General features: G+C 38.4%; 1 protein-coding gene across 1 annotated transcript; it reads right to left on the bottom strand.

Annotated features, from left to right (window-relative positions):
* Positions 1-42: 42 nt before the first annotated feature.
* slc15a2 (solute carrier family 15 member 2) lies at positions 43-19,862 on the bottom strand. Its single transcript, XM_083997335.1, has 23 exons — positions 19,768-19,862; positions 19,567-19,669; positions 17,005-17,092; positions 15,005-15,146; positions 14,533-14,625; positions 14,168-14,267; positions 13,108-13,198; positions 12,943-13,020; positions 11,240-11,322; positions 11,002-11,085; positions 10,809-10,898; positions 9,553-9,597; positions 9,273-9,308; positions 7,686-7,774; positions 7,034-7,115; positions 6,021-6,146; positions 5,056-5,220; positions 4,758-4,804; positions 4,538-4,645; positions 3,725-3,824; positions 3,483-3,626; positions 2,693-2,797; positions 43-1,719 (listed from the first exon to the last, which is right to left on the bottom strand). Exons 2-23 carry the CDS (start codon positions 19,573-19,575, stop codon positions 1,513-1,515), a joined length of 2,112 nt encoding a protein of 703 aa, XP_083853461.1. The 5' UTR covers positions 19,576-19,669; positions 19,768-19,862; the 3' UTR covers positions 43-1,512.
* Between the last annotated feature and the right edge of the window lie 2,135 nt (positions 19,863-21,997).

Raw genomic sequence — 21,997 nt, 5'->3', positions numbered from 1 at the left:
AGTGAGAGGTTTTTTACAAACAATAATATAGTATATTAAAAAAAAGAACAAGGACGCACATTTTAATCTTCATTTAAAATTTCCAGCAGCACAGAAAAAAAAAAAGAAGTTGCAGCATCACAACGATGTATTTACAGACGTTCATAGGCAGCAGCATAATTTACATATTTGATTTCCCATAGTGGGAAAAGCTGAAAAGAAACCAAGGTGTCACGAACGTTAAGAATGTATTCAAGTGTCTCAGTGAAGTAATGTCAGTGTCACAGTGAAACCTGCATAAACAACACCAGGACCCTGAAACTGGAGCATCTGGTTGTTTTATTTATACCAACCCCTTTTCTTACTGTGACTTGTAAAAAACAATGTATTCTGTGAAAAAGTTATGCATTTTATACCTGTCATTATTGAAAAAAATATATAATACTGAATATTTTCTATTTTTTTATGGTTTTCCACCTGCAGGGCAATGACTAGTTTCAATTCAACTTTCAAAGACATGAAACTTTCTGTTACTATTTTTTAAACTACTGTATGGCTGTCTCAAAAACCGTAGGCACTGTGTTTCTTGGTTGGTGATGTATTGATGTAACTTTTGGATTTTCTTTTTTATACCAATCCCTACACGTTACTGACAGACCAACAGACTAAATCGCAATAGAAAAAAATGCATGGTGTGCTATGGCAAATTGCTACATAAGCTGAATTTTTAAATATTGGCTTATAATGTGAAAAACCACTAATAACTATTGTCCTTTAATATTTTTGTTATAGGTACACAATGTAAACTTAACCACTTCTCCAGCTTGTGCTGCCAGACAGTATAGGTTGTAATAACGAACATGTGGCTGGTGTTTTCTGTGTGTGTGTGTGTGTGTGTGTGTTTGTGTGTTTGTGTGTGTTTGGCAGTTGGTGCTGTAGCTTATCAACCATGAAAGATCACAAAACGTTACAGATGTGTAGTTAAGATCAATGAATGAATCAGTGATGGTGGTGTCGCAGCTGGTGTGAGCTCATACACGATGATGGTCTCCTCTTATATTATTCAGCGTTACAGCAAATAAACACATTGACATGCAGTTAATATGCAGCAGATATAATAAACAGAATAATAACATCTGACATTCATTTGTAATAACACTTGATCATGCTGTGGGAAGTCGCACAATATTGTGCCTGTCTTGAACACTATGTCACATATTCAGTTTTTTATAGGAAATTAATTCCTGTGCTCTGCATTCATGAATCTTGAAGCGACTGGGGTGCTGATGGTTTTAGAGAAAAACACAAAATGACGTCGTAAACAAATACTGGACTTCCAGACACAAAAAAAGGTCCAATAATCACATCTCAGTGCTTCATTTTTTTTTAACAAACAGTACCTTGAAACAAAAACATGAAAAAAAAAAAAAAAACAGTACCGTCATAGGACACGTCTCTAACCGATCCAGTACTTCACCCTGTGTAGCCAAAGTGAATCAGCTACAGTGACGGCGGTGTTGGTGGTGTAATTAATTACAATCTGGTGCTCTTCCCCCTTTTGTTCATTTGCATCCCATCATTAGATTTTTTCTTCATGTCGTCGTCCTCCTCCTTCCCTGAACTCTCCGCATGAGTCTTGTCCAGCTCATCGGGGTCGACGTAAGTGTAGAAGCAGGACATGATGGAGAAGATGATGCAGACGCACAACAGCAGGCCGGCGAACAGCAGGAACTCTTTCCACTGCGACCACAAAGAGAGTTTGCATAGGAAAAAGGTGAGAGTTGTAACACAAAATAACACTGAAAAGAAAAAACAAGACTAGGCCAACATCTAATATCTGGCTATTGTCAAATTCTGGTTTTATAATCACAATGTCGTCAGATAAAATCACCAAATTTACAAATTAAAGAAAAAGACTGTGTTCAGCTATATTTACTTGTAGATGATCTCTCAGGGGGGAAGTCTATAACATCTTTTATTTTGTCTAATACAGCATTAACACATTAGATATAGAACTGCACAGTTTAAAAACAGTCTCATACCTTCAGCCATCACAGTACCAAAACAGTATTCAACATTATGTGAATGAAAACCAATTGCTATGGTCTGTTAATCTGTAATTGTTAAAGTGAATGATATGTGTTTTTGAATGTTGTCCAGTGTCACTGTCGTTGTCATTGTATGTAGGGTGCTTCATACATACATGTATGTGTACAGAATCTGTGATAATGAATTTCCCAAAAGGGACAATAAACTATCTAACAATATAAACTCAACACTTCCTGTAAGCATTTTAAATTAAAAGGGCAATTAAAGAAAAAATCTCAATTCCCCTTAGAAGGATATAAATACAGTTTTTTTTTATTTATACAGTTTATTTGCTGTAGCTATTTAATATTGGCATTTAGAAAATTTAGGAAGTATTTCCAGAGCCAACACATTTAATCAAATCATATGCAGTTTTACAATGTAGTGAATGTCCAGAAGAAAGCTGTATACCACTGGAGAAATGTGAGAAATTAGACTTCGTTTTAGAGTAACTGACACAGTTACTGTTTGACAAGTCGTAATATTTCATACCAAAGGTCAGTTGCTTGTGGTCTGAAGATATCTACCCTCCTTTATTCTGTACTTTTCCTTTTGTTTTTTGTTGTTGTTGTTGTTTTTTTTGAAGGGTTTAATGTTTCCCCACCAAACCCGATGAAGTCATTACCTGCTCCAGTCCTGCGCCCTCTGCCACAATCAGCACGATCACGTTCCCAAATGCGACAGTGAGCAGCCAGCCCGCCTGCAGGACGGACTTCATGTTGGCTGGAGCCTGGAGGGAACATGGAGTCAGTGTTAGTCAAGAGTCAAGATATCAGGTCAGGTAAACTTGTTGTACACTTACAAAATCAATTAAGTGGAAATACTGTGTCCTAAATGTGACAGAAAATATTTCTTATTAGGTAACTTATTTTTGACAAATAAACAAGTTATTTAAGTTTAAGCTCAGAATTTAAGCCTAGAACAAGTTTTTTTTTTTTGTGAAAATGATACATATTCATTCAACTTGAGTGATTTCAATATTTTTTATATATTTACCTTCTGGAAAAAGGGTTAAATCTCAGTCATGTCACACTCACATTTAGTCAGGATTTCAGATTTTTTTATAATGGACTCCTTTCCAAAGACAAGTACTAAAATGCCCATAGAAACTTTATAGACATGCTGCTGTCCTCTTCTGTCCATTTGTATGCTCAGTGAGTTTTAAACAGTCATTTTATTGATGTTTTGAAACCTCTTTGCTGAGACATTGGGTTGCTGCTGGAATTTATTATATATATATACAGTATATATATATATATAAAAAAAAAAGCTTTGCCCAGCAGCACTGATCCAGGACAGGAAACATACAGACATGCTATCAGAGCTCCAGAGAGTGATATTGATTTTCACAAGCAGCAGAGCGAAGACAATGAAGTCATCATCAGCACATTTCAAGATGAAGCCTAACGACAAACCTGAGAGTAGGAGAACTCCAGGCCTGTTATGGAGAACATGACCTCTCCAATTGTTATGAGGACGTACTGGGGGACCTGCCAGGCGATCTGCACGTTGTTGGCTTTTACATCCTCCTGCACGTGCGTCGCAATTTTACCCGATTCCTGCCAAATCACACAGATGGTGTCATCCTGAGAGACCACTTTTCAAAAAAAAAAAAAAATCTTTGTATAAAATGTTGTGCATGTGACTCGATCCTGACCTCGGTGAGGATGACGGTGTAGGAGGCTCCAAAGTCCAGCAGGCCCAGATCAAGACTGGAGCACTTCTCTGTCTGTGGGCTGCAGTGGACATCTGGGTATCTACAGGACGGCAGCAATTAGAAAGGAACAGAAACACATGATTTGAGCAGAAGCACATATAGAAATTATTTAACTGAGGCTGATTAGGGTTTTACTTTACGTGCTGTAATGTTACTGCTGGCACCTGTACTTTTTAAAGTAAAAGTCTTGTTTATGTTCTATAATTAAGGACACCTGTCTCATTCAAAATTACTCTGACATTTGTATTGATGAAACAGCAGCAGAGTCAGGTAGCATCTGCAAGTTCATCAACACTAACAACCTCAGTGACATGCATGTACTAGTTTGATTCATTTGTTGTTAGGAAATTAAATAGATTCCTGAACCCCTGATGTTTCCACTTGAAGATTAAGGATATACTTTACTGGTCCCAGGCTAGGAAATTGCTGTATTACAGCAGTACAGATAACATATAACAAAAAATAGAGAAAGAAACAAAATAGAAACAGATTGAAAAATAAAATAAGAAAAAGTAATGGTATGTATACCTGACTATGGAGTAAAGAGTACTATGTGCAAGTGATAAGTGTAATATGTTATGTACACTACACAGTGGTGAGACGGCATCCACTGTTGAGTCTGGATTAAATCAATCAATAAATAAAGGTGCTACAAGAATACAGGTGCACATAATGTAAAGTTGAGTTGACAGTTTCTCTCATGAGCCTTAAACCATCATGCAGACAAACTGAGCAGCTTCTAGTCGGACTCACTTTCCCCGCTCCACAGTCTCGTTGGGACTCATGCTGTAACCAGGGGTCAGGTGGAAAGGCACATCTCCCACTGTTAGATTCAGTGTTTCTGGCTGTGTGTTGAGGAACCTGTGGAATTTTTAGTTATAAGAAATCATGATCAATCTGACTGTGATCACGTTGGTCAGGTTGACCTACAGGAAAACTTTTCATCATGACTTTAAAATATTAAATATTTTACCTCAGTAGAGGATTTCCATCTGTGTTTTTCATTATGTAGTCTGTCACCTGGATGATGAATAAAACACACACTCATTTCAGCTCCTGTTCTCTTATTATCAATATTTATGAACTTCTTTGAATTTCAAAATTGCAGTTCTTGCTCGGTCACAAACATGCAACTCATTGCTCAGATGGTTTAATATTATTAATAATAGCAATTCCCATTAAAGGCTGCCAAATCAAACCGAATTGAATCTCAACCAAATAGATGCAACACGTGGATTGATGATTTGGAGCCATTTTTCAAAGACACTCACAAGTTCACACTGGGTTCCAGTATCTCCGGGGTAGAGGATGAGACTGTAGGTCGTCTCTTGTTCAAACGTCTGGTTACACGCTACAGTTTTTCCATTGTGAGTGACTTGGATGTTCAGTTGCTTGCTGGATGCCCCCAGTGGAAGTGTTTCATATTGGGGAGGGTCCTGACACAGAGAGGAAATCAATGTCCAGGTTCATTAAAAGGCTTTACTGTTATATGATCTCTAAAAAAAGAGAGATTACAGACAAATGTATTGGTATTGTTTAGAAAACAGAGCCATAGAAGTCATTTTTAGATATTTCCTAAAATGAAGTTGCAGAAGAGGAAATGTTCCCATAAGACAGCTAGAGGCTCTGACAGTAGCTGGTAAACAACTTGAGCTGAGTGCGTTCATTAAAATGTAAATGCAAACTGTTAAGACAGACAAAACACGTTTAAAATGTCTCAAGGGTTTTTGCTAAAGACAAACACAGACTGCACATTCACCATGAGCCAACAGGCTTTTATGTACTTCCTTAATTGCAGTGCTTTTTTTTCTGTGTGTGTATGTTTTAACACACCGGGAGCTTTTTAATGTACATCTTCTTATTTAATATGACAAATATGCACTAATGTATCTTGCAGCCTCTGTTCAATGTCCTGTGACTGTCTCGGCAACACATGGTTCGTCTCAGTGGTTAAATAAAGTTCATATTATTGAATAGAGACGGTGACGAACCCTGCACACACCCACAAGACAAACACACTCTCACATTCTCCGACACAGGTAAATTCAGAGTCTAGACTTGTGTTTGCAGTTCAGAAGAAAACAGAAAAGTGGAGATAGATACATATGAATTTTGTAAAAAAAAAAAAAAAAAAAAAAAAAAAAAGGCACACCGGTCACACTGAGATATTTTTTACCACTCTGAGTCCACACTGATAGAAAGACTGTTTCCCCCCTTCACCTGTCTGTATGATTACCTGAAGGTACGGGATCGGCTCTACAAACAGGTCGCTGTCGGGGATCTTCACGCTGACGTTACCTCTCTCCAGGTTAAACACCTGCAGGAGACAGTTCCCCTGAGGTGCAGGATTCACAACCGTTTTCTAGCAGATAGAAAAAGGAAATTAGAGCAGCATACTGATGAGTAACACACAGCAAAGTCTGGAAATGAGAAATCACTCTAATATTATTATACCACAAAGACTTATATATCATTTTTATGGTTCACAGAGCTCCCACTTATTTGATACATTGAAATATTACAGTGGGATTTAAATAGAAGAAATAAAGGAAAACTCAAAATATATTCATGAATTTGTAAAGTATGCATAGTTGTCAAGATGTGCAGATGCTAATGCATTTTATTTTTCAGTGTTTTATGGGTGAATACATTTGTGTTGTTGCCTATATATTTAGTGTTTTTCTTATATGTACACTGTTGCCCATAAAGTTGGAATAAAATATTTTTTACCTCCTCTCATGAAATGATTGTGACAATGTGATTTTTACCTGATAGATGAAGTGTACATCTTCTCAAAACTTTATTGATACATCTCTTCTTAACATATCACAGTGAAAATTAAACCACAATTAACCTTTATAATAAGAATAAAAAGAGGAATGTGTGTGAAAACAAAATTATTATTCCATTTTTCCTCTTGTTTTACTATTTTTATCTGAATTCTAACATTACAGTACATGTCATGTGGTCTGGGCTCTATAATGAGGGACACCACACATTTCTGTACATGGAAACAACACCGACTGCCTAAAAAGACATATGCCTGAGCTGTTATTGAACATTTGACTGATATTATTTGTTGGACTGAAATATGATGATGATAATGATTTTTTTTTTTTTAAGTAGTTGTTGATATATTTAAGCAAAAAACAAATAAAGACTAATGAGCTTAAAGGAAAAATGTGTGTGAGTGAGAAAGACTGTTCGGTGAAAGTCTCTTTTCATTTCACAGTTGCTGCTGATACGCACCACGACGTTGAGCTCCACCACCGTGGCTGCACAGAAGGCCAGCGCTGCAAAAATCATCCCCATGGCCATTTTCCTCAGAGGCCTGAGAGCAGAGAGAGAGAGAGAGAGTCAACACTCTTATATCCCCTCCATGACTACAGGTCCAGTGTGGATGTTTGCTCTTGTTTGGAGAGTCAGGCTTTATCACTTTATAAATCAGAGGAGTGATTTCCACATCAGTGTCCTCACTGATCTGCCTGATAAGACTCCACCTCATCACTTGTTTTGACTTAATGCCATCTGTTGCCAATGTTTCCTTTACAGCCTGAGCTATTCTATAAAAAACATGAATTATATATTTTAAAAAAAACTCTATTTGTGATTCTGAAACCACATTTAAGTTCCTTTTTCCTGAGAAATAAAAACTGATCCATTGACTCTATCTCCAATAAACTGTGACGGTCACTAGATAATAAAGTGTTGAGTGCTCGGTAATTCATGAATCAGCCGCTCAATGGATTTACAATAGTAAATGTACAATATGTTTGTGTACGTGAAGCGTTTAAATGAAAGGTCACATGGATCATTTCCCAGTTTTAAGAGGCTTCTTAAACGCTCATGTCTGCAATAAAAGGTGGACGTATCCAAAACAACGAGAATACAAACCACTCACGTGATTTTGATTCTGCAGAGGCCGACCAGCGGATATATGATGAGGTCAAAGATGGGCACGAAGAGGAGAATCAGCAGAGCGTTCAGCATCTAAAACACCAGGGAAAGAGGTGGGGGGAGAAAACTCGCAGTTAAACGACGCCATAAAAAGCTCAGGAAAACTCATAAAATCATAAAGGCTGAAGTTACACAACAATAGAGCGACTAACTCAGGCTCTAATTTGATATGAGCAGTAAAGAGATGGTCGTGATAAACAGCTGTATAAGTGACAGCAAACTGACTCATCGAATCAAACATCAGTCATCGCTAGTGCATTATGGGAGATGTACTGATATGAATGTTGTTGATAGCAAGAACATGAATACAAAAAAAATACATGGTTCAATATCAGGTTTCTCATTTTGAATAAAACTCAGTTATATATAATACAGCAGTATCTGGACAGTGACACATTATTGTGTTGTTCTGTAGCGCAGTAAATCTGAGGGGGTTCCTGAGGGTCCACAGGAAATATTTTACTATAATTACATCTTTAAGTAACACAATGACAGAATGTATCACTATTTTGTTCATGGGTTTCTGTAATTAAACATCTAAAAGCAAAAATATGATCAAATCCTAGAGCAAAATCTTGTGAAACAACGACTATGAGACAACAGCTTTGACTTTGACTTGTGTTTACATCCACACTAACACAACTGGACTCTTTCCTTTTTGTCAAATCCCTCCAATACTAACCTACAGAAAAGGCAAAGAGGGCTGCAGAGAGAGTTTGTGAGTGGAGGACGTCTACTGACACTGACACCAACAATAACACATGGTGCTTTGTCTATTTGAACTTGTCCAATTCATTTTGGAGTGTGTATAAACATGGCTGATGTGGATGTTAGTTTAAGCTCCAACTCAACTTTTCTTCTAATCTTTTGAAACAGTCTCTGTCATCTTGTGTGTTATTTTTCCTTTAGCATTTGCAAAAAAAAAAAAAAATGCACAGCTTGGTTGAGAACACTGTTGGATTTTCAGTCTATATTTTGTTCACTTTTGTGCTGAGCTTTCATGTTTTCTTTAATTCTACATTCCAGGAAAATGAATCACTGCCACAATATTTACCGAGTGCAAACAAAGTGCAAACAAAACAGGTGAACCAATCAAAGTATGAGAGTTTAAGTAAATTCACACTTCATCATGACCTCTTTGTTTTCTGTGAGATATGATGGGACATGTGAACTTCCCCTAAGAGACAAATATACTGTATATATATTAATATCAATTAATTATCACTGTAGATTTGCACTCTGGGTTTTTTAAGTAATAAAAAATATGCTCAGAAGATATTGAGATACACACTTTCAATTAAGTGATATCTTACCGTTTTGAAATTCTATCATTAAAAGCAACAAAACAGCTCTTAAAATCACTTTTCAAGATGGAGGATGAACTTTGAACCTCATCATGAAGCTTCAATGAAGAGTTTAAATCAAGTTTTTGTCAGAGAGGAGCTGGGTGTTAAATCCCACGTGTTGTTTTGGGACATTTTTATCATGTACTGTTGGTTATATGGACACAAACGTGAGCAGCTGCACCTACCTGTATCTGGTCCGGTTTAATATTGAAGGAATCTCCCTGTAATAAAAGAACAAGATTTCATCTAACCAGTCACTTAAACTTTAACTCCAAACCTGATGAGTGCGTGATTTATCGAGGCTGTAAAAAGGAAGCATTTACTGAAATAAAGTGACAAATTGTGACAGAGGGAGGATCCATCCGTTTTACTATCTGATATCAAAGTGCGATGATAAAAAGATGTTATCAGACAATCATTTTGTGAAATTTTGACGAGTGTTGTTTCAAGGGAGGAAACTCTTACAAAAGCCATGTTCATCCTGGTGGCCTGAAGCGTCCAACGGGAACCCTGCAACACAGAACCACACGGATTGTGGAATTGATTGTGAACGTATTTTCAGGCAACAGTTTGTGAGTGAGTTTAAACATCATGAACCGACTGACCGTGTTTGTTTTCCTAAAGGAAGATGTGGGTTTGTTTGATTTGTTTAATTTAATCTGTCATTTTAAATGAAAAATGAACTCAGGAAGAATGAAATTCAGGAACCATGCTTGTGGCTTTGAGGTTCTCCATAATTATATTTGTGTTGAATGCCGGCCAGAAGGTGATAACAGATACTTATGGGATTGAATCAGAGAGATGACACCAGACCTTGACCTTGTGCTGGCTGAGACAACCTGACACGTATGTACGACCGACCAGAGCTTGATCTAACCCTAAATCCCTTTTACATGGTAGTTAAACATTTCCTACAAGGACATACAATACGCTTAGAACAACTACATCAAGTCCCATCTACAATTTCTATATGGTTATAGCATCAGAGGCATAAACTGCTCTGGTGAAAAGTGATAGAATTAATACATTGATTTTAGCACTTTGTTTATAAAATAAATGTGTTTTATCTCATGTCAGCCAGCAGCTTGTTATCTTACTTTAGCACAAAGGCAGGAAACAACCTGCAGGTACATAAATCTGTCCACCAGCTTTTCCAAACTTCAGCAATTTAAAGGTTGTTTCTTGAGATGGGAAACACCCGAGGCTCCACAATGCAATATAAACACAATAGTTGATATCCTGATTCAGCAGTTTCAAACATTTTTGTGAGTATTGCAATTTGATACATTGCGATGTATTACCTTTTTGCAGCTGCAAATTATGTCCCAAGAGGAAAACTTGGTCAGCATCAGTTTTATTTAAGTTCTCCATCTGTTCATCTCACTTCCATCAATATTTTTATTCGTGCTAAATGTGATTGTCAAGACAGAGTCAAAAAAATTACTCTACTTTCCTACTACAAAAACTTAAACTCGTGTTTCTAATAAGATCATTACTTTTTTTCATTAGTTTTGCACAGTGGTGCAGTGGTAAGGCCACCTGTCCAGGGTGTACCCCTCCCTCACCCTATTCAGCCAATGAATTAATGGATAGTTTTGTAGGTTGATTGATAGGTGTGTTGTTATTGTTGTTGAGATATTTGAGCCTGGACCATCAGCACACAGTGTTTGAACCATGGCGAGTTAAAAAAAAAGATGAGTTCATGAGTCGTCTTCACGTACCTGCTGATCGAACAGAGCCCAGAACATCGGCAGTGGGATGTAGAGCACCAAGACCCGCAGCACCATCTTAATCTCCTGGATCAGACGTTTCTGTTAACACACCGGACGGATTATTGATCCACTGAAAACAAAAATGCAGCAGATGCTCTCTTTTTTTACCTTTTTTCAAAGCAATTCTTGTTAAAGTTCATACCGAGTAGTTGTCCTCGGCCCAGTCCAACCAGTGCTTCCTCTGGGGCTCATACTTTGACCTCCTCCAGCGGTTTTTGATGGCGAACTGGAGACCAGAGCAAATACCAGAAATGAAAACAGACCCCGCAGGAAGAAGCAGAAGCAGGAACGGTATTTAAAATGCATGCCATTATTACAGCACAAAATCATTTCTCATTGTAAACACGTTAGTAAATCATGTGATACAGGAGATAACTCACTCCAATGCAATTGCAGACTTCCAACAGGATGTTTCCCTGGGGAGGGTTCCTCTTGTACAGCCCGCTGCCGGCTATGAACACGACTGCACGAGATGGATGAAGAGTTAGACTGGGGAGGAAAGCTATTTATGTTGGAAATGGCTCAGCTGTTGCGCAAACAATGTCTCAATTTGCCTGATATCACAGCAGCAAGTAGTAATAAATCCACAGATTAAGATTAGGTACAGTGAAGACAAAAAGAGCAGAATCTGGCTGTACTTTGCCTTCTAAGGAAGTTTTTTGCCAATTTTCCAGCAGCTTGAGAAACGGTTAACAGATTGTAACACGCTGTAAACACACGCCAGGCCTCTAACCCTGAAGCCCCTCTCTCACTCACACACCCTTGTTGCTGTGATATGCGCTCTCTGCCTCTCCAGTAGTAAAAGCACTGTTTGTTTTCACAGCGAGCGAGCAGGCCGAGCATGAATCACACAAGGATCAAGGGTGACGGGGGGATTTCGGAGGCAGAGACAACCGACTGTCAGGACGTATGCCGAGGGGCTTTAATCAACAGGAAGCCCGGCCTGTCAAAAAGCCGGACTCCATCCTATATAAACATGTTCTCAAACATGCAGATCGCAACCTGAACTCAGCTCTTCTTAGACTCTGAAACGTGACAGCTTAGTTAGACATTGATGGAAAAATAAAAGCAGATTTGCATTTCTCATCCACACACAGCTTGTATTCATTCACAGTAACTACAGTAGTTAAACCAGTGAAACTGATTCATTCCTTGACACCGATGGGAAAGCACCAATATAATCAATGACCAGACATCATCAGCTGATACTAATACATCTATATGATGTCATCGATGTGATGCGCAAATAAGCAAAAGAAACCAATTGTGCAAATTTGACTTTCATGACTTTTTTTTGCGAGCACTCAACATAAATCCACCATTGGCCGCCAATGTGTTGTCTATTTTACTTAATGGTGTAATATTCTGGCTGAGGATGTTGTGTTATCACTGATATTTTATGAGATGATGTGAGGTAGTTTAACAAAAAATGTTTGTTGTTGATGCAAGCCCTAAAGCCACTCCTCGGCAAAACACAAAGTACAGCTTAGGCTGATGGGAAAACCCATTTGAGTGGTATAATAATAAGAGATAACTTATATTTATATAGCACTTTTCTCAACACAAAACAAAGTTACAAATTGCTTCACAAGAAAAATAAAAACTGAGATAAGAGAAAGGAAAAATTTAAGTGAGCATCATAAAAGTGTATAGGGCAGCATAAAAATCTCAAATCAGCATTAAGTCAAAGGTTGTGACAGCAATAGATAAAAACAATGACAGGGATAAAACAATAAAAATAGAAAAAACACAATTCAGACACTACCCAAGGTAGTTACCGAGTTACAGTGTCTGATTTGGGTTGGGAGGGAGTTTCAGAGTAGTAGAGCTGGTCACCCTTAGTCAATTGGGAAACGGATAAAGCTTTAAAAATCACTAATAACCTTTTAAAATCAATGCAAATGGAAGGATAAGAGCATCAGAGTTATGTGATTGAGCCTGTTTGTTTGTGTATCATACAAACAGCAGCACTTTGCATGAGTTAAAGACAGCGGATACAGTGTAATATAGTCAGTGACTGTCCAAACGTTCCCCTCTATGCCGATGACATGTGATTGGATGTTGCAGGTGGATGAAGACTCACATAAAGCCACGACCATCAGAGCTGCAGGAACACCGAAGGCCAGAGCGTAGCAGTCATCGCCGAAACACTGCACATCACCTGCAGGTGCAAATTAGCAGCGTTAGCGGCACCAGCTTATGGTGAATGGACCTCAATATCATCAATATCAAGACTTTATACGCTCACTTCTCAGAATGGGTGTGATCACAGTGGACAGGAGACTCCCAGCGTTGATTGACATGTAGAAAATGGAGAAGAATTTCTGTCTCTCACTGCCCTGAAGGGAACAAACAAGATTTTTGGAAAATGCTCTATTTTATTTTTAACATTTAAGTTCGAATGAAGATTTCATAATGGTTTTGAATTAATATTGTAAAAGTTGTGAATCTGTACAAGCAACTCTGGTCTCAGGACTTTTGTGTAATCTATTTTTAACCCGTTTTCTTCAATGTTTCTTCAATTTGAACTCTAGGAGGCAGAAAAGCAGAGATGTGTATCTGACATTTAAGTTGTTGGATATAATCAGACTTTTTCATAAACTCTGTTGATGGACAAGGTTGTGTGCGACAGCTTGTTTGAAAACTGCTCTTTGCTGCTGAGAGATCTGTAATTATAATTTAAATTTCTTTGTGTTTTAACCATTTGTGATGTCTAGATCTCCTGTTTTCCCACCAAGATGTCAAGTCTCTTTGTGTTTTAACCATTTGTGATGTCTACACCTCTCAATTTCCCACCAAGATACAAAGCCCTGTATACAAAGGGGTGACAAAAGGCAACAAGATCAAAGACCCTTTCTGATGACTCCTCATGGACGTTTCTCAGGTATAAATGTTTACGTCTCCCTATCTTTCTCCATTCTGACCGCTCGTGTGTTGATTGACCCTTTCTTTGCAAAGAAAATAAAAACCATGTCGGCCAGCAGAAGCCTCTATTTCATTCTTCACCAGCAGCAGAGAATTTCCACAACACATCAAAAGCTCAAAGTGCTGTGAAACCAAAACAACTGACCTAAAACAAGCTGAGAAGCTCTTTGTAATAACCAGTCTTCACATTTAAACCCCTTGTTTTGTTCATTTTACAGATAATAAATACAGAAATAATATCATTTCTACTTTTTTTAAACTTGAAGAATCTCTACAACTAAACACCTAAACTGATCTGGCTCCAGAGTGAATTACAGGAAGGGTGTTTTTTTATTGAATTAAATGAAAACAATAAAAGCTGCAAAGGACGTGCGGTGTCTTACATGCTCCTCGTCAAACTGGTCCCCTCCGAACGCTGCCACACAAGGTTTGATTCCTCCGGTGCCAAAGGCGATGAATATCAAACCGACCATGGACAGAGCACTGCAACACACAAATATGGCTCATACAAGTGTGATCTATTCACTTTAGTGGTGAAAAACAAGTCAACCAATTGACAATCTGGTGATTCAAATGATTGGATACATCACTTAAGATGCAGAAATTAGCTGATGTCACTTTTTCTATTTTAATCTTATTAGGTTTTGGACTATTCATTGAGCCCCGGGTCACTGAACCTGATTCACATCATGACGAACACCTCTAACATCACTGTGTCTGATTGTGACTGTGGCTGCAGTTAACTCACATGTGCATGGTGCTGTCTCCCACAGTGGGAATGGCTCCAACCGACTTGACCACATGGCCGATCACATAGACAATGGAGAGGTAGATGATGGTCCTGTGGGGAGCAAAAACTGTGATTACTGTATGTACACTCAGAGCTGCACTGTTGTTATTATACAAGAGTGTGTGTGTGTGTGTGTGTGTGTGTGTGTGTGTGTGTGTGTGTGTGTGTGTGTGTGTGTGTGTGTGTGTGTGTGTGTGTGTGTGTGTGTGTGTACGTTTGGTCAGAGTGATTCATCTCCACTAAGAGCTGCTGCTGTTTAGACAAAGCTCCCAGGTTGCATGACGTATCGCAAACAGGCGCAAATCACAAAACCCCTGCTTATGAACTGATTTTGAGTGCAGTTCAGTTTATTTAGTCCATGCTGTAACACCATTGGGACAATAAAGATTTACTTTTCTTTATTCAGGGATGAAGGAGACGGGGGACTCACTTGAATTTTCCAAGCCAGGAGTCAGCGATGAGAGCTCCCAGTATGGGGGTGAAATAGCAGAGGCTGCTGAAGGCATGGTAGACGGCGGTGGAGAGGTCCTTGTCCCAGTGAAGGTAGGAGACGAAGTAGAGCGTCAGCACCGCTGGAAACACACACACACACACACACACACACACACACACACACAGGTGTCAGCTGTGAGCCAGTGCAGGGGACCGATAATATCAGAAAGACTACTCACTCATCACATGTCCTTGAAGATTGTGAATCAAAGCACCCAGTTATCCCATCATGCATCATATATGGGCCAAATGATTATTATTCAATACTTTGTTGATTCATGAAGTTATTTGTGTTCAAGTTTTATCACATGAACTTGATGAATGCTGAAGCTACAGAAAGTCTATGAAAGAGGGCAGACACGTCGAAGAGTTCATCTTTACACTCTTTAACCTTATTTGAGGGCTGTCAATCGATTCAAATATTTGATTACCATCCGGCAAACGCTACCGCAGCCTGCGGTGCAAGACAACCAGACTCAGCAACAGCTTCTTTCCATGGGCCATCAGACTACTCAATTCACTCAAGGACATACACATACACATATGAACATACACATACATAACATATGGACCTGTTTCTGCTGCTCTGCACTTTGCACTTTTCATATTGCACTTTATTACCTCCCCACAACATCATAGGCCTCTGTCAGTATATTTGTGCTTTTATGTCATGTATGTGTGGTATGATGATGTTGACATTTTTTAATGTTTTAATGTTTTTAAATTGCACATTTGGAGTTTGGGGAAACGTAATTTCGATCCCCTGTGTAACTGTCAGTTACATTGTGTGATTGACAATAAAGTTTACTGAACTGAACTGAACTGAACTGAGTGCAACCATAAACCATCAAATATTAACAAAAACAGTTACTAATATTGTCCAGAAACTCTCCAATCAAACCCTCCATCTGTCTGTAGATATTTCCAAGGGAGTTTCAAATGTTTCCAAATACAAAATTAATCAGGTTAGATTTTAGGGAAATGTCCGTAAAAGGATACATGAATGATCCTAGAATAAATCTATTTATAGAAATATTGCTATTACAAATGTACATGGAGACTGTGGGTTGAGTATTTCACTAATGACACATTTTTCCAACTGTAAAGATGTTTCACAGGAAATCCAAAGAGCTGAGGCTGCTCTTTGCTGTTGACACACGTTTAATCACTGAACAAGTCAAATGACCTTGTTTACTGCTGTATTGATTCTGAAATGAATATTCAATCAATTAATTACAATATTTGAGTAATTTATCAAGAAGAAAAACGATGAAACATCTTCCGGGTGCAGCTCCTCACAGAAGATGCTGTCTATCTTTGTTTTTTTTATTTTAATTTCACTGGAAATTTAATATGTTTGGGTTTCTGATCCTGGACTCTAGGAAACATCGATCCACAATCTTTTTTTCTTTTTAGTTTTTTTTTTTACACACAATGCAATTAATCAATCCACTGATCATGCATAAGTTTGATCATAAATTTGTTGAACCTTTGTTTAAAGTTCAATCAGCCACTTACACAAGCGCTTTACAGGAAGGAAGGAAGGTTCAGTAACTTACTCATAAAATCATTTCAAGAGATAAATTGATAATTACAATAATTTGTTACTGATTGAATATTTCTCATGACTAAATTTCAAATTACTGAGGGAAATGCAATTCATCTGGGACCAATATGATTTAACCCCAGAACAGGACTTTGTGTTTCTTTGTGTGTGTGATAGTGTGTGTAAAGCAACTGAAGCAATGTGACAGACATGTGAGAATGAGTGAGATCATGTGAGGAGAAGATCTTTATCTTCTGTCCCATCTCTCCGTCAATGCCTCACATCCTGTTCACCACTTTAACAAGCTGAGCATCGTCAATACAGACACACACTCCTGCTCCTCGGGTCAAGTCGACCTCAGCATGGTCTGCACAGAGAGTGTTTCTTCATACCTTTCATGCCATAGTAGGAGAAGCGTTCACAGAACTCATTCACCACTATGAAGCAGATGCTGGTTGGGTAGTTGGTCCCACATAGTTTCTAGAAGAAAGAAAGTTTATTTATTTATTGACTGGATTAGAAGCAGCGACAACAGCAACAACATGTGACATTAATGAAACAGCCGTTCCAACAGTAAATCCACCGTCCATCATCTTATCTCTCCTCTCTTTGTCAAATAAAAACACAATCCTGCAGCTTCAGTCGGTGTTTTCACCATCTGCCCCACAGTCGATCACTATTTTACAGTGGAACGACAGGAATGCAGCAGATACATACAAACCTCCTGTTAGTCTGTCACTCATAAAAGACTTGAGTTAATCTTTACACAGACATAGAGGTTACACTCTGATATGATCATGCTCTGACACAGTGATAAAGAAAAGTTCAGTCTATTCTCATAATTCTGGGAGAGAAACAGGAAACTGCGACTTGATGCAAGAGAGATGATGAGTTTTCATCCGTTGCACTTGCAATGCATCTGTTTCCTGGTTGCAACAGTGCATTTAATTAGTAAAAAAAAAATCAAGTGTTTACCGTCAACTTGCAACATCTCTGCAGATAACAATTTTACAGCTGAATGCTAATGCTAAAAAAAAGTTCATGTGATGCTTTACTAAACAACCTGCAGTGATCTAAAACAAGAGGCTTCCTTGTTCAGTAGTAAATAATTAAGTGTAAAACTGTGGAGCAGCCTGGCTGGAAAATGCTGATCAAATGTACAGTGATTTTCTGTTTTAAATGTGCACAAGATTATTTGTAGTACAACTGACACTTTGTAAAATATTGATTGTGAATTGAAAACTTTCCAAAAAAGATTTTTTTTTAAATAATGATGATGATAATCATAAAGATATGTCAAAGGTGAAAATCAGTTGTTCACCATCAGATGAAAATCTTCAACTAAACCAATCATTTGTTAGCGTGCACCACTTTTGTATATCACACTTTTAATAACAACAATTACCAGATTATACACTGAGGGAAAAAAATATGCTGAAATAGATTCAAACTTTTAGGGAGAAATGTTGTAGTGTCACTTTTAAAACTTGCTGCTTTTACAAATTGCTGCTGAAATTTTAAATCTGTGATTCAAGTTTGAAAAATAAAGGAGAGAGATCTGCCATTAGTACCGAGAATACACCAGGACAGTGTCATAATAAAAATTATTCTTCATTTAATCATTTAACCACTCAAACATAAGGTTCAGCCCCAGCTTATAATACAGTATATTATACGATATAAAATCAAGTCTAGTGAGCTACAGTCAGTGAAAAACAATGATTTCACTGAAGATCACAACAGAAAACAGCACTTGAGCGCTTATAGCACTTTTATCATCATATTAATAGTCACCTGGTATGTGTTTTTTGTGTTACATATCATTGTTTTGTTTTTTTTGTTTTTTGTATATATGTTTCAAAAGGATTTCATTATCTGATCATCTGACTGCAAAACAAATCTACCTACAGGTACAATAAAAGGTCTGTGTATGACCTGAACCTGAACCTGAAGCTTTAAACAAGTTGGATCTGTGCATCTTTACTTGTTATTAGTTTTATATTGTGCAATAGCTGCTAAACTAATCCCACATCCCTCTAGTGGCAAAAGTCACGGTCTCGTGCAAATCTTTGGCTCAGTAACATCTGCCTTGGAGCTGTGTGTGTGTGTGTGTGTGTGTGTGTGTGTGTGTGTGTGTGTGTGTGTGTGTGTGTGTGTGTGTGTGTGTGTGTGTGTGTGTGTCTGCCTGCAGCTCCTCCACAGCTACACTGTGGAGCTGGATGGAAAACACACTCCTCAGTGGGTTTCTCCACTAACGACCCGTCAAATATGGAGAAAAAGTGACACTAAGGACGCTGCGAGCAAACATCGTTTTCTGATATGATATAATATGATATAATCACAGCTGCTAAATGGAGCGTGAAGTTTTCTCCTGTCACAAAAAAAACACCAACCCATGTGTGTGGACAAATCAAAACGAGAAGTGCGCGCACAGATTCTGCATAGCTTCCTCTAGGGATGATGAGAGCAATCAGAGTCAGAGTCTCTGTGTCTTCTTATTTTTGGAGGTGAAATTACGCGTGAAAACATTTTGCTGTGCCCCTCTGGCCTCTGGCTGCACCAAGTTTCATCAGGATGAAAACCAGTGGCACCAACAACATCCCCTCTTCGGCTGCAGCAGCCGCTTTTTTTTCTGACACATTTTACATGATGCGCCTGTTGCATCATCTCGCCTCCAGTTTAATGTGAAGCTTTAGTGAGAACTGCAGAAGTGCCTCACACACTAAGCCACGCAGCACTTGCACTTTAAGAAAAAACACTTGTATAAATCAGCTCCAGTTTGTGTCCACGCGTCTCTTCCAGCCAAACTCGGTGCGTTTTTTCATTTCTTTTTCTTTTTTTAAACGGTGGATTAGAAATGATTGTTTTTAAAAACTTTCCAACAACCAAAAACACAACTCAAACAACCCGAACAACTAAGTTTGTGCGCCACAAAAACTTTTGCATATATTTACCTTGCCCATGTTGCTTTACTTGCTGGAGAGATTGTGGATGTTTACTGCTGCATCGGCAGCTCCTGACTCGTATCCAAGTCCGTCCCACTCCTGCTACTCCGCTCTGCGAACCGAGGGCACCAAGTGTAAAAAAGACCTCGCTCACTTGAGCTTTTAAAGCGGACTTAAAAGTTAATATTCCACCATAAAACCTCGGCTCACCTCTCCAGGAACTGCAGCGCGCCTGCAACACACCTCACGCCCTGTGGGAAACAAGTCCAAGTCCAACCAAGACCCAAAAGCTCAAGAGATCTCTCATCCAGAGGAGAGTTTTTTGCATCTGAAAAGCGCCGGAGTTGGAGTGAAGCTCTGCCTCTGTGAGGAGCAGGAGGTCCGTTAGTTGTAGCTGCAGTGAAGCAGCAGCTTCTCTGCTTGTACAATAGAGTCGTTGTTAAACCTGACTGTGGGATGAAGGGTCAGAGTGGCCTGTGACTGTTCGCCAAGCCGCACATTTTCCCCGGGAGGATGACCATGAAAGCATCACAGGATGCCTTTTAATTCACCACAGGCAACGTGCATTAGTGCCTATAGTGCGTGAGTGCGTGCGTGTGTCACCTCTTATTCATTAACCTTTATTATATCACCTCTTATTTCACATTCTTTTTTTATATATATATCTCTTCTGTTTAGTGAACAACACACAGTTTTCCAGTGAAGAAGATTACACATGGTCACACTGTGTTGAGATGACTTCACTGCGTTCAGAGTCAACTTTGATCATTTTGACTATGACGTTAGTATTTAATCATCACTTGGTGGTGGTCATAATTTGAAGATAAAATTAACATAGAGCAAGGGGAAGATGTTATAATGGAGTTAGTAATACTTTGTTTGTACAGCACTTTTCTTTAGAAAGTTACCAAGAATTTCACAAGAAAAGTAAAATCATATAAAAAAAAAAAAAGTATCCATAGTGCACATTTTAACAAGTGTTTAAAGGCAGAATAATATTAATAACATCAACAGAGCTACAATAAAGAAAAGAGCTGTAAATCAATAACATGTATTAAATATTATATAAAGCCAAAGCATTTCCAGGTTCAAATAGTTACAGCATCTGAATTTAAGCACAGTGAATGTCATGTCCTCCATGTGTTCCCAGGTTGAGTTCAAGTTTTTCCTGTTTTATTTTGAAATATTCCTTTGTCTTCTTTCTGCCCTCTTGTGTTTCCCCCCTTTATCAGCACCTGCTCTGTTTCCTTTGTCTATACTCACTTTTTTTTTTACCCCCCCTGAACTGTTGAACCCACCTTTTCATTTGAACTTTGATTTTTGAGCTTGTCTAGGACTTAAGCCTGTTGCTTTTAGCTGTTACTTTGTGTTTTTCTTACATTAGACATACCTTTTTTGTGTTTTACCTTGTTTAATAATGACCCTTTTTGTTGCCCATCACTTTGTGTTTTTGTGTCTGCATTTGGGTCCTAAACCTGGTCTCCCTAAACCCGACAGTAAAGGCATCATTTCAGCGTGTGATGGACTAAATGATGATAACAATGATGATGAACTGTAGAGAAGCGCTGAAGCAAGTACTCAGATATATTACGTGTGTAGGCTACTGATCATAAAGGTCTAAAACAATAGCCTACAGGGCCTGAATATTAGCAGTGTTTACGTTATACAGTAAATAGTAGCTGAGTAAAGAGTGGATTGGAGTGGGAGAATAAAGTGACAGGAGATATAAATACTTAAAGTAGAAGTCGTCCCATATCAAGTCAACTATACGTGTGACTTTTAAAGACCAGCTCTAAAAAATGTGTTTTAATTCTGTCTTCCCTTCAAACCTTCATCATCTGAAACAATGTTATTTAATTAAAACATTACATATCTCTGTAAATCAATCGTATTTTCAAGAGGTTTCACCTTTATCAAAAGGTGGAGATTTCTCAGATGTCATGGCAACATCTATGGGATGTCCCTCCAAGTGGTTACATACAGGTTGGACGGTTGTGGCGTGTGGTGTGTGTACTTGAGTTTAAATGCAGCACCTGCAGGAAACGCTGCATGAACAAAAGACTGAAAATAACATTAACCGTCACTCTCAGCTGTGTGTTAAAGCACCAACGTAAAGCAACTCACTGTCTGCAGCCCAGCAACCAATAGGAAGGAGGTCTAAGGTCATCGCTCAGCAGTCAGCTGACAGCACCAACGACCGGGGTCAGTGGTCGCCTAGAGTCAACTCATCCAAGCATAAGAAACACTGTTATTTATTCATTTAGCTTTTGTAGTGTATTATCCACCTGAACTTTTTGCTCTAATATCTTACATGGGGGCGGGACTAGATAAGCTTTTGCTTCTCCCGCTTTCCCTTTCGGCCATGTGTATTGTATTACTTGAACTAAGATGAAGTGTGATGATGATGATTTAAATTGACATGCCCGAAATAAACAAATTG

This window comes from Trachurus trachurus, assembly GCF_905171665.1.
Source record: "Trachurus trachurus genome assembly, chromosome: 21".
NCBI lineage: Eukaryota > Metazoa > Chordata > Actinopteri > Carangiformes > Carangidae > Trachurus > Trachurus trachurus.
Note: the sequence above shows the minus strand (reverse complement) of the source record. Positions and strands in the feature narration are given on the sequence as shown.

Bases quoted from the DNA above. Each gene is read 5' to 3' on its own strand.
- slc15a2 (XM_083997335.1), bottom strand. The intron at 10,899-11,001 runs GTATGAACTTTA...GTGTGTTAACAG, and splicing joins GGGCCGAGGACAACTACTCG to AAACGTCTGATCCAGGAGAT. The intron at 7,775-9,272 runs GTAGGTGCAGCT...CTGGTGTTTTAG, and splicing joins TTAAACCGGACCAGATACAG to ATGCTGAACGCTCTGCTGAT.